Genomic DNA, 13275 nt, shown 5'->3' with positions numbered 1-13275 from the left:
ATGTAAAAAGCAAGAGGGTGGCCAGGGAATTGATTGGACCACTTAAGGACAGTGGGGGGAATCTATGTGTTGAGCCAGAGGAAATGGGCGAGGTACTAAATGAGTATTTTGCATCAGTATTCACCAAAGAAAGGGGGCGGAATTCTCCAAACCTCCCCCCCCCGAAATCACGATCGGTGCGGAGGCAGAGAATGGGCCTTGACACCGAAAACCGGCATGACGCCACTCCCGACAGTCTCCGGTCCCTGGAGAATCGCTGCGAATTGCACGCGTGGTCTACGTGGTGTGGGTAGGGGGCCATTCACAGGCCCCCGCGGCGATTCTCCAATAACTGGCCGAGTTCCCGACGGCGTGGTTCTAACCACACTTTGCCTATTGGGAACAGTCGGAAGCAGCTGCAGACTCAGTCGGCGGCCACCCTAGTGGGTGGCGAGGAGATCCTTCACTTGGGGGGGGGGGCCTCACGGACGGCAGGCTAGCGATCGGGGACAACGATCCGCGGTTCATGCGATCCCGAGGGGGGCCTATATTTCCGGGGCTGCTCCGCAGTGTGAGTCCATGTTGTGCGGGGCAGCCGCCAAAGGCTGTTGCCGTGTGCATGCATGGACTCCTGACAGGAAGTGCAGGGCCCTGTATTGGCAGGCAGAGCTGCGAGGAGTACTCCAGGGTCCTGCGAGCACCATGCAAATTGGAGGATAAACCCGTGTTTTGATGCAGGAGTGGGGACATAGCCCCATTATTGGAGAATCCTGCCCAGGGACTTTGTGGAAGATGATTCTTGGGTAGGGTGTGTGGACAATCTGGATCATGTTGACATCAAAAAGGAGGTATTCTGTCTTCAAAAAAAGATATTAAGGTAGATAAGTCTCCTGGGCCGGATGGGATTTACCCCAGAATACTGAGGGAAGCAAGGGAGGAAATTACTGGGGCTTTGACTGACATCTTTGTATCCTCATTGGCTACAGGTGAGATCCCAGTAGACTGGAGAATAGCTAATGTGGTACCGCTGTTTAAGAAAGGGAGCTGGGATAATCCTGGAAACTATAGACAGGTGAGCCTCACGTCGGTAGTAGGTAAATTATTGGAGAGATATCTCAGGGACAGAATTTATACCCATTTGGGAACAAATGGACTCATAAGCGATAGACAACATTGTTTTGTGAAGGGGAGGTCATGCCTCACCAACTTGATTGAGTTTTTTAAGGAGGTGACAAAGATGATTGATGAGGAGAGGGCGGTGGATGTTGTTTACATGCTCTTCAGTAAAGTCTTTGACAAGGAGCCTCATGGCAGACTGGTACAAATGGTGAAGTCACACAGGATCAGACATGAGGTAGCAAGGTGGATACAGAACTGGCTCGGTCACAGAAGGCAAGGGATAGCAGTAGAAGGGTGTTTTTCTGAATGGAATGTTGTGACTGGTGGTGTTCCACAGGGATCTGTGCTGGGGCCTCTGATGTAGTGTACATAAAAGATTTGGCGGAAAATGTGGCTGGTCTGATGAGTAAGTTCACGGATGACACCAGGGTTGGGAGAGTGGCAGATAGTTGAGAATTGACAGGTGATACAGCAAGACATAGATAGGAGACTTGGGCAGAGAAATGGCAAATGGAATTTAATCCAGACAAATGTGACGTGAGCATTTTGGTAGGTCTAACATAGAGGGGAAATATAATGGAAATAGCAAAACTCTTAGGAATATAGAAAGTCAGAGAGATCTGGACGTGCATGTCCAAAGATCTTTGAAAATGGCAACACAAGTGGACAAGGTAGTCAAGAAAGCATACGGAATGCTTGCCTTCATTGGACGGGTAATCGAATATAAAAACTGGCAAGTCATGTTCCAGTTGTATAGAACCTTGGTAAGGCCGCATTTGGAATATGAGAGAGGCAACTTTTTTACACAGAGGGTGGTCGGTGCCTGGAACGAGTTGCCAGGGGAGGTTGTTAAAGCAGATACATTAACATCGTTCAAAAGGCATCTTGACAAACATATTGATAGGATGGGTATAGAGGGATACGGCACAAGGAAGTGCTGAGGGTTTTGGCAAAGGTTGGTATCATGACCGGTACAGGCTTGGAGGGCCGAAGGACCTGTTCCTGTGCTGTATTGTTCTTTGTTCTTTGAAATGTCACATTCAAAATCAAATGCTGGGAATCATAGACTCCCGACAGTGCGGAAGAAGGCCACTCGGCCAATCGAGTCTGCACCGAGCCTTCGAAAGAGAACTCTACCTAGGCCTAATCCCCCGCCCTATCCCCATAACCAAACCCAAGCTTTGGACACTCAGGGAAAATTAACCATGGCCATCCACCTAACCTGTACATCTCTGGACTGTGGGAGGAAACCGGCGCTTCCGGAGGAAACCCAAACAGATAGGGGGAGAGAGTGCAAACTCCATACAGACAGTCACCCGAGGTCAGAAATGGGATTAATGCTGGTTAGAATAGGTTTTATTTTGTCGGTGCGGATTTAATGAGCCAAAGGGCCTCTCCTGCACTGTATGATTCTATGATCACCATGAACCCATTCCTAGTTGCTGTAAAAACCTGTCTGGTTCACTAATGGGAGGGAAATCTGCTGTCCTGACGTGGTCTGGCCTACATGTCACTCCAGACCCACAGCAATGTGGTTGATTCTTAAAGGCCCTCAGTTGATGAGCAGGCAGCGACGCCCACATCCCATGAACAAATTTTTAAAAATTAATACAAAGCAAAACCTGACATGCTGGGAATTCTAAGCAGCACCTGTGGAGAGAGAACAAGAGAGGGAGGAATTTTACGGCTCTGTTTGGCTGGCAGATGGGGCCATTCAAAAGATTTTGGCAGGTGTGAAAAATCAGCCTGCGGGAGGGGCTGGAATGTTACTTCTGGAGTTAATGGTTCAGGTCGATGGTCTTTCGTCGAAGCTTCATAGTCAGTGATTGCAGACCTTGTTTCACTTGCAGCCATCCCTGAGGTGTTCATTGCGAACAGGATTGAGGGCGAGCGAGTGCTGAGACTCTCCTGCCTTGTGACGGGTTTTTACCCCTGGCCAATCGATGTGGCATGGCTGAGGGACGGTGAGGAAGTCCTCAACGTTGAATCCAGTGGCACGCTGCCCAACCAGGACGAGACATATCGGGTGATGAAAACGATGGATCTGATGGGAGATGATGGGGAGGTATACTCCTGTCACGTCGAGCATGCCAGCCTCCTGCAGGGCCTCGATGTACGCTGGGGTAAGTGACAAGTGACAGGGCAGCAGGGTCCTTCCACCAGCCCTGGGTGCTCTCTCAGTCTGTTTGTTCAAAGCAGAAAGCCCCAGTGAGGGGTCAGATGGTCTCATCTGTAATGGTCAGACATGCGATGATTGTTTTTTAAAAGGCGTGGGGTTACTAAATGTTGGTAACCAGAAGGATTGGCACATTCCTTTACACAGAGGAATAGATGTGCAGGTTATGTGGATTGGCCATGCTAAATTGCCCCTTGATGACCAGGCATGTGCAGGTTAGGTGGGGTTGCAGGGATACGGTGGGGGAGTGGGCCTGGGTGGGGTGCTCTTTTAGAGGGTTAGTGCAGACTCAATGTGCTGAATGGCCTCCTTCTGCACTGTATAGATTCGATGGGTCGGCCCCTCGAGCCTGTTTCACTATCCAGTGATCAGTCAGTGACCCAAATCCATTTTCTCACCTTTATCCCATGTAATAAAAATCTATGTATCCTATTTTCAAAAATGAGCAATTGATGTGGCATCAAATTGCCTTTTGTGGATGAGACTTCCGAACTTCTGTCAAACCCTTCGTGTCGAAGGTAAATCTATGCCCCTCACATTCCAAGGCCAATGTATCCTCCCAATTGTTTAGTGCCCACATTTGTTCATAGTATTCCAGATGTGGTCTCAACTAGGGCTTTGCATAGCTAGTTCCTTACTTCCAATCTCTTGGATTATAGACTTCCCGATATCCGATATCTTTGCGATAGAGGGAGTGCAGTGAAGGTTTACCAGAGTGATTCCTGGGATGACAAGACTGATGTATGAGGAGAGATTGAGTTGGTCAGGATTGTGTTTGTCGAAGTTCAGCAGAATGAGGGGGAGTTCCCATAGAAACCTGTAAAATTCTAACAGGACTAGACAGGGTAGATGTAGGATGTTCCCAATGGTGGGAGAGTCCAGAACCCGGGGTCACAGTCTGAGAATATGGGGTAGACCATTTAGGATAAAGATGAGGAGAAATTACTTTACTCAGAGAGCATCGGCCTATCGAATTCATTACCACAGGAAGCCGTTGAAGGCAAAACACTGTGGGCGTGATTCTCTGTTTCTAACACTCAGTGTTGACGCTGACTCAGAATTCATGGTCTTCCACGACAGCAAAACCAGTGCCGCACCTGGACCGATTTTGCTACTATTAAGGGGCTAATGCCGGCGACACGTGGAACACAATCGATTCCAATGAGAAATGGCGTGGGATTCACTGGTTTTGTGATCAACACTCGGGAGGCTGACAAGCTGCAGCCACATATACACACTTCACTCCCATCCCAGCCAACAAAATGGCCTCAAGACTCACCGACGCTGAGCTGGAGACCCTCCTGGATGCGGTGGACCAGAGAAGGATGACCCTATATCCTGGCCCGGGAAGGAGGCTGCCAGCCACCACCATTCACCATGCCACGGCACAGATGGCAGAGGCGGTCAGCGCCATGGCAACACCATTCAGACTGGCCAGCAGTGCCTAGAAACAACTGCACGACCTCCTCAGGGCGGCCAGGGTGAGTAGGCAGCACTGTGCCCCGGGCACCAACCCCTGTCCCACACACCTGTAACCCGACACACCCACCCACCCGGAGGGTGGCGAATACCCACCCTGCACTACATGCTGGCACCCATACCGGCCGCCAGAGCCATGTGCCCTGGCCACTGAGGCCACCAGCTACCCACCCCCTGGGCTGCATGTGTCGGACTGTCTAACACTGTCATTTTGTTGTTTGCATCCCACCCCGCCCTTCCCTGGAAGGCCACCCATAATTGCCGGGATTGGGAGAAGACAGGAGGGGGACCGGTGGACCTGCGGCCCCTCATTGTGGCAGAGCAGAGAGCCCTGGATGTGGTCGGCAGCCTGGAGGAAAGGGAGATCACCGAGGTGAAGTTCAGCCACGGGTGAGGGAGTGAGACCCAGTTTACTTGCGGTTCCCCATGACATGCGTGTCAACACCCCCCTAACACCATCCCCACACAACCCTCCCCCCCCCACCACCCACACCCTCACCCACACCTGCACCCTACACCACCTCCACCCCCACACAACCCTCCCCCCCACCACCCACACCCTCACCCACACCTGCACCCTACACCACCTCCACCCCCACACAACCCTCCCCCCCACCACCCACACCCTCACCCACACCTGCACCCTATACTACCCTGACGCTCACCATCTCCCACCCACACGCTCATCCCCACCACCCCTCAGCCGCATTCTAATCATGCGTCTTATCTTGTGTTTTGCAGAACCTGCTGGTAATGAGGCGGGTCCATCTGGCATCCCCCACCCATAGCCAGTGCCACGGCTGGAGCCCCACCGTGAGCCAAGCAGTGCCGAGAGCAGTTCAGAGGTCAGCCCTCGACCTGAGACTCAGGAGAACCGGACTTCGGCTCAGAGGATGACACAGATTTCCAGTAACAGAATCTCCAACACCCTCCACCATCCCAGAGATAAGCACCTCGTTTGGGCTTTAGTGAAGAGGCTCCTGGGACACTATCTGGTGCGCATAACACAGCCAATCCGGTACAGCAGGTATCACAGAGGGCATTGCAGGCTGTGGGGACGGCCCGACAGGGAGTCACTTTAGCTGCCCGTGCCTCCGTCCAGTCTCCATCCAAGAGTTGGTGAACCTGGAGGCGATCAGAGTGTCTCATGCACGTTGCCCCTGCCGCATACGTTGTGTGGCCTCTCATGCCTGCCTGGGCCGCATGTCCTGCCCTCCCTCACCCTCACCTGCATTCTGCCTGTCGGATGAAGCCTGCCATTTCTCCTCCTCCTTCAGCACATCGGCCCTCTGCTGTGCGATGTTGTGGAGGATGCAGCAGGCCGCCAGTGGCGAGCGAGCCTCACAGCATCATACTGGAGCTCCCCTCCAGAGTGGACCAGGTACCTGAACTGCACCTCCAGGAGTCCGAAGCATCACTCGATCACGCCCTGGTTGCTGAATGGGCATCAGTGTAGCAGGTCTCAATGTCAGTCTGTGGCCTCCCTATAGATGCCATCAACCAGGACCGCAGCGGATAGCCCCGATCACCCAAGAGTCAACCCTCCCAGCTGGAGAAGTGTCTCGAGCATGTCAGAATGAAGGCGTCGTGCACACTGCCCAGGTATCCGATGCAGAGGTGAATGATGCACAGTTGATTGTCACATATCAGCTGTACGTTCATCGAGCGGAACCTCTTTCAGTTGGTGTAGAGCCGCCTGTCATCTGCAGGTGCTCGTCGTAGGCGGACATGCATCCCGTCAATCAACCTCTGGACCCTGGGCATCCCATCGATGGCGGCGAACCTCATTATCCGGACATTCTGGCAGGCTCTGTCCACATTGAAGTGGATGTATTGAGCCACCTGGGCATATAGGGCCTCTGTGATGGTCTGTGAGATCCCAGACAGCTGCCATTCGGCACCTGAAAGGATCCTGTGCTGTAAAAGGTCAGGGTGACCATCACCCCGACAGCCACCAGAGCGGGTCTCCTCCCCCATACCACCACAGTGCCAGGAGTGCTATCACCTGGTAGATACGTCGCACTGTCCCCCTGCTCATCCGGAGTCTTGGACGACATACCTGGTCCGACAGATCCTCAAATGACAGGCGCTGCCGGTACACACAAGGCCTCATGTGGCGCCTCCACCTCCTCGGCCTGTTGGGTGGCTGGCTCTCCATCCTGGGCAGACTCCTCTTGTTCCTCTGGGGCAGGCTCTGCTGCTACAGCTTCCTCCTCCTCGAGCAGCTCCAACTCATACAGTCGCAAGTTATCCCCCGGGGCTGCGGCGATTAGCAGCAAGGCCAGCATTGCTTGTTGAATTCCAATATCCATTGGCTGTAGGGGGTGGAAGGCCGGCATGGTAGCATGGTGCGTACCCCATGCCCAACCAGGTCCACCGAGCAACACAACGGCTTAGGTTGTCACTGCGGACTCTGCCCCTGCATGTAACACCCTACACTCGCTCCCTCCCCCCATCCCCGCACTCCTGGCCCCGTCGGTGCCTGAAGGCCTCTGGCTCTGGCGCCTGTCCCTGGTGCCAGGGGTACTATTGGCTGGGACTGTCCTTGCTAGGGATACGCTCCTTGGTCCACAACCTTCGCCCCGTAGTGGCTACCATGGACTTTGTCCAGGGTGGGCTGCTGGCAGGTGGTGGCCGGGTGTGCAGGGTGGGTGTGGTATGGTAGAGGGTGGGATGCGGAGGTGGTGGTAACCATATGCCAGTGTCACTTTGAAGAACCAGGGTGGGTGGTGTGCAGCAATTGGCTGCCTTGCAGGCCGTGGTAATGGCAGTCCAGTGCTCTAATTACACCCCATAGTCCTGTATCAATCCCAAACATCCCACTGTCCCACAATCTACCAATCGCCTCGTATGAATCAAAAACTAATCCCACTGCCCCACTCTCTCCCCATAGTCCTGTATCAATCCCAAACATCCCACTGTCCCACACTCTACCAATCGCCCTGTATCAATCCCAAACTAATCCCACTGTCCCACACTCTACCAATCGCCCTGTATCAACCCCAAACTAATCCCACTGTCCCACACTCTACCAATCGCCCTGTATCAATCCTAAACTAATCCCACTCTCCCACACTCTACCAATCGCCCTGTACCAATCCCAAACTAATCCCACTGCCCCACTCTCTCCCCATAGCCCTGTATCAATCCCAAACATCCCACTGTCCCACACTCTACCAATCGCCCTGTATCAATCCCAAACATCCCAAACAAAGGGGCAGCGCGGTAGCAGGTGGTTAGCATAAATGCTTCACAGCTCCAGGGTCCCAGGTTCGATTCCCGGCTGGGTCACTGTCTGTGCAGAGTCTGCACGTCCTCCCCGTGTGTGCGTGGGTTTCCTCCGGGTGCTCCGGTTTCCTCCCACAGTCCAAAGATGTGCGGGTTAGGTGGATTGGCCATGCTAAATTGCCCGTAGTGTCCTAAAAGTAAGGTTAAGGGGGGGTTGTTGGGTTACGGGTATAGCGTGGGTTTGAGTAGGGAGATCATGGCTTGGCACAACATCGAGGGCCGAAGGGCCTGTTCTGTGCTGTACTGTTCTATGTTCTATGTTCTATCCCACTGCCCCACACTCTCCCCATAGTCCTGTATCAATCCCAAACATCCCACTGTCCTCACACTCTACCAATCGCCCTGTATCAATCCCAAACATCCCACTGCCCCACACTCTACCCATAGCCCTGTATCAATCCCAAACATCCCACCGTCCCACACTCTACCAATCGCCCTGTATGAATCAAAAACTAATCCCACTGCCCCACTCTCTCCCCATAACTCTGTATCAATCCCAAACTAATCCCACTGCCCCACTCTCTCCCAATAGGCCTGCATCAATCTTTAACTAATCCCACTGTCCCACACTACCTATCACCCTGTATCAATCCCAAACTAATCCCACTTCCCCACGCTGTCCCATTGCCCTGTATCAGTCCCAGATAAATCCCGCTGCCCCACTGTCACCTCTGGTCCTGATATCCATCCCTAGCTAATTCCACTGCCCCACTCTCTCTGCATAGGCCTGTATCAATCCAACACTAATCTCACTGCCCACTCTTTCCAAACATCCCTGTATCAATCCCAAACTAATCCCACAACCCCACACTCTCCCCATAGCCCTGCATCAGTCCCGAATTAATCCCAGTACCCAACTCGTTTCCCTTAGCTCTGTATCAATCTCAAACAAATTCTGCTGCCCTACTGAAGTTTCTGATTGTTGTTGTCTCGCCTGTGACATTTTTGTGGCTGGTGGGGTGGAAGAATCCACCCGTTCGGGGGCGATTCTCTCCCAAAATTTCTAAGTTAATTTGTGTTGGGTTTTTCAGGGGGTTTCTCTCGGCTCTGCCGGCGAGTTCCTCACTGCTATTCAATGACACTCAGTCACGTTATTGGGCAATGGGGATATTCTCACAGGCTTAGCCCACACTTTAGCACCGGGGAGCTGAACTCAGAGATCGGGATGCCATTTTGAAATGGTGCGCCGAACTCTAACTGAGTTTGTGGGTCCCCCACACCCCCACACATGGGCAATGTCACCCTCCACACACATGGACTCTATCCCACACCCTCCAAGTGAGGACACCCCAATATAGGGTACCTGGGGGTCCCCCCCACTTCTGCCCCCCAAAACCAGCTTACAGTATCACTTCCTGCATAGTACCCCATCCATTACCCCCCAATCTCCCAGATGCCCCTACCTGCCCTGCATTCCCTTCAAACTCTCCCACCCTCATTTCATGGGCATGGTCCCCCTCATCCCTAACCCTTGGCAGTGCCACCCTGGCACTTGGGCAGCCTGGTATTGCTACCCTAGCACCCAGTCAGTGCTCCTGCTAGCTTGGCAGTGCCATCCACGCACCATGGCAGTGCCAGGGTAGCAGTGTCAAGGTGCCACCTGCGCAGTGCCAACGTGTCCAATTCCAGGGGAGGGCTAGGGAGCCACCCTGCACTGACCCTGACCACCCAGGTCTCTCTGATGGCCCGGGTGCCATTCGCCTGGCCCATGTTTGTGTGGACCAGCACTAAATGGAGCCTGGCTGCAGCCTCCCTGGAGAGGCCGAAGAATGAAAGACCGGTGGATCCCGCGCAGGTAGGTCGTAAGTAGGTCCACGACCTACGCCCACGAGCGTCATTCGGTGCCACCCATTTGAGGTGGAGCTCCGATTCCGACATCTCGTGGGAGAGTTTTAGTTTTCCTTGGAGCAGAGGAGACTGAGGGGGTTGGTAATCATTGGGATGCATAAAATTATGATGGACACAGATAGAGTAGACAGGAAGAAACCTTTCCCCTCGGTGGAGTGATCAATGATCAGGGACATAGATTTCAACCAGAGGGTGGGGGGGGAGTTTGAAACTTGCTGCCTGAAAGGGCAGTGGAGGCAGAGACCCTCATAACATTTAAGAAGTATTTAGATGTGTACTTGCGATGACAGGACATACAAGGCTGGAAAATGGGATTAGAATCGTTAGATGGTTGTTTTTGACCGGTGCAGAAGCGATGGGACGAAGGGGCTTTTCTGTGCTGAATACCTCTATGATTCTATAGGTGCAAACATGTGGCCACACTGTGCCCCAAAAGCAGCTCGCCGTAGGCAGTGTGGTTGTTGGAAGCCGGGAGACCCTGCTTCCGGGATCCACCCGGCTCGCAATGCCTCGCGAGACTCAATGCAATGCCACAAGATGTTGCAAGGTGAATCCCGCCCACAGTAGGTGGCATTCATTTTTGTCAATTCTGCACTTTAGAGCGAGACAGTAAGGTTGTAAAAAATGGGGCTACATGTGGCCTCGGCCACGCGTTTAAGCCCCTTATTCAACGCAAGTCATTTTGAATATCCACATGGCTAAACGCGCTCGCACGAGGACTTTGTTTCCTTTTGGGAAGATTTCGCCCTATGGCAATGAATGGTAGGATGCTGGGAAATACAGACCAGAGGGACCTTGGGTTGTATCCAAAGATCCTGAAAGGCAGCAGGACAGGTAGATAAGGTGGTTAAGGATACTTGCCTTTATTAGCCGTGGCATAGATTATAAGAGGGAGGTTATGATGGAGCTGTATAAAACACTGGTTGGGCCACAGCTAGAGTATTGTGTGCAGTTCTGGTCACCACACTATAGGGAGGATATGATTGCACTAGAGAGGTTGAGGAGAATTCACCAGGATGTTTCCTGGGCTGGAGTGTTTCAGCTATCAAGAGAGACTGGTTCGGCTGGGGTTGTTTTCTTGGGTAACTGAGGCGTATAAAATTATGAAGAACAGAGATAGTGTGGATAGGAAGTGAGTTTTCCGCTTAGTAGAGGGGTCAATAACCAGGCGGCATAGATTTAAGGGAAGGGGAAGGATGTTTAAAGGGGATGTGAGGAAAAATGTTTTTCACCCAGAGGGTGGTAGGAATTTGGAACTCGCTGCCTGAAAGGGTGCTAGAGGCGGGAACCCTCACAACATTTGGGAAGTATTTAGAAGAGCAGTTGAAATGCTGCAGCCTACAAGGCTAAGGGACAAGAGCTGGAAAATGGCACTGGAGTGAATAGGTGCTTGATGCCCGATACAGACATGATGGGCGAAGGACCTCTTTCCATGCAGTAAAAACTCTATGACTCTAACCCTGTATCAACCCCAAACTAGTCCATTGTCCCGCTAACCTCTCGCCATAGTCCTGTACCTATCTCAATCTAGCCTTGTGTTCATAAAAGGTAGTACATACATTTAAAACATTCTTTCTCTAATATCAGACATGTACAGTACTAGTTTGCAGGACATTGAAGTACAGAATCATTCGTAAATTATTATTGCTCGATATAATTTTAATGTAACTGTATGTGCCAGCAGAGAGAGTGGCACAAGAAGGCGTGAAGGTCGGGATTACAGTTGGAGCAACAGCCATCTCACTCACTCTACTTTGCATCATCATTGGAATTGGTTTCTGGAGGAAGAGAATGAACAATGTGACTGGCAGCAACCAGCAAAGACTGGCAGAGACTGGCAGATACCTGCAGGCACTGACAGAGTGTGACGGAGAACAGTAGAGTGTGACGGAGACCAGTGGAAACTGGTTCGACTGGCAGTGCACAGGCTGGTGAGAGACGAGCAGACAGTAGCCGAGACCAGCAGATACTCGCAGAGACCAACAGCGACTGTCCGAGACCAGCCATGAATGTCCGAGATGAGAGAGACTGGCAGCCACCAGCAGGGATTGGCAGAGACTCACAATGACCAGCAGAGAATGGCAGAGACTCACAGCTACCAGCAGACTCTGGCAGTGACTAGCGGAGAACAGCAGAGACTGGTAGAGAATGATACACTCATGGGGCAAAGATGGTGCATCTGATTCATAAATACTACTTGTAAATGTAAAATAAATCTTCAATTTAACATGCTGCAGAAGCTGACACGTTCTCAACTGCTAACCGACGGTTAACATTTCCAATGCGTGTCATTTATCTATTATCATCCATTCTCTTCCCACGTTCTCCTCAAGTTCCCAACATTTTACTGGAGGTTATGTCAGCACCCTCTAAAACATATCCTGTGCACCTTTGTTAGATATTTGATGGAACGTGTGTGGATCCAGAACGACAGTGTATATCTATACATCCTATACCTGCCCTGAGAGTGTGATAGAAATTGACTTTTCCAATCAGCTATAATCATGAGAGTAAGGGAAGATGATAGAGGTTTATTGAGAACTCATTAATAATAATTAACGATAATCATGCTAAGCATTATTTCAGTGCAACAGTAGTTGGGAATCCACTAAGCGTTAATCCAGATAATGCTCTTTAATTTTTAAGTTTCACATTTTGCAAGTTGCTTGTGAGACTGCCAGTGATGTCAACTAGCTAAAAGGCCCCATTGTTTGGTAAAAGCTGGGCGGCTGTCCAGTATGAGTAGTCCCGTTTCTATAGTAACAGCCAGTCTAGGACTGATAATCTCTTAACAAAAACTGTATTTTTCTAATTAAATTGGCAAGCGATGGAATGGGAAATTGGCACCAATATATTGAAATACATATATCTCATAAATTGATAGACTGACAGTTTGGCCGAATTGAGCGAATTATAAATTAGTTAAAGCCAATCAGAAGTAATAAGAAGACCAAACCTTAAGATAATAATCTCCTTAAGAATCATTTACCGGGATGGAAAAACTCATTCTGGAATCACCCTATCTATATTTCTGAAACCTAGTTCTTTGCTGCTTACCAATTGCCATCTTTCTTTTGTTTAAATCACTTAGTTATATTATCCTGAAGAATTACTACGATCCGTAATTGAATGAAAACTCAACTACTGTATTCGCTAAAGCCAATTAATCTGACTAGCTTTCTGTAGGGCTAGTCGGAACTTCCTAAATGTTGCATTGAAAATAAGTTACCTGTGACACAGCTGACAAATAAAGTGCAAGTGGACTTTGCCATAAAGCACAGATTTGACCTGTTATTTGGGACCTGAGAAGGGATACTGGATACCCAGGGTTCCGAATAGACACAGAGATTCACCAGAGTGTTTGAAGAGACTGTGTAGAGGAACCC

General features: G+C 51.0%; 1 protein-coding gene across 1 annotated transcript in view; it reads left to right on the top strand.

The window, feature by feature from the left end:
* LOC119975562 (major histocompatibility complex class I-related gene protein-like) overlaps positions 1–12380 on the top strand; it is a 55179-nt gene extending 42799 nt beyond the window's left edge. The window contains exons 4-5 of the mRNA XM_038815349.1: positions 2949–3221; positions 11574–12380. Coding sequence (XP_038671277.1) covers positions 2949–3221; positions 11574–11770 — 470 coding nt within the window. The 3' untranslated portion in view covers positions 11771–12380. The remainder of the gene's footprint in view (positions 1–2948; positions 3222–11573) is intronic.
* Positions 12381–13275: the final 895 nt, after the last annotated feature.

Source organism: Scyliorhinus canicula, chromosome 13 (genome assembly GCF_902713615.1).
Source record: "Scyliorhinus canicula chromosome 13, sScyCan1.1, whole genome shotgun sequence".
Lineage (NCBI taxonomy): Eukaryota > Metazoa > Chordata > Chondrichthyes > Carcharhiniformes > Scyliorhinidae > Scyliorhinus > Scyliorhinus canicula.
Note: the sequence above shows the minus strand (reverse complement) of the source record. Positions and strands in the feature narration are given on the sequence as shown.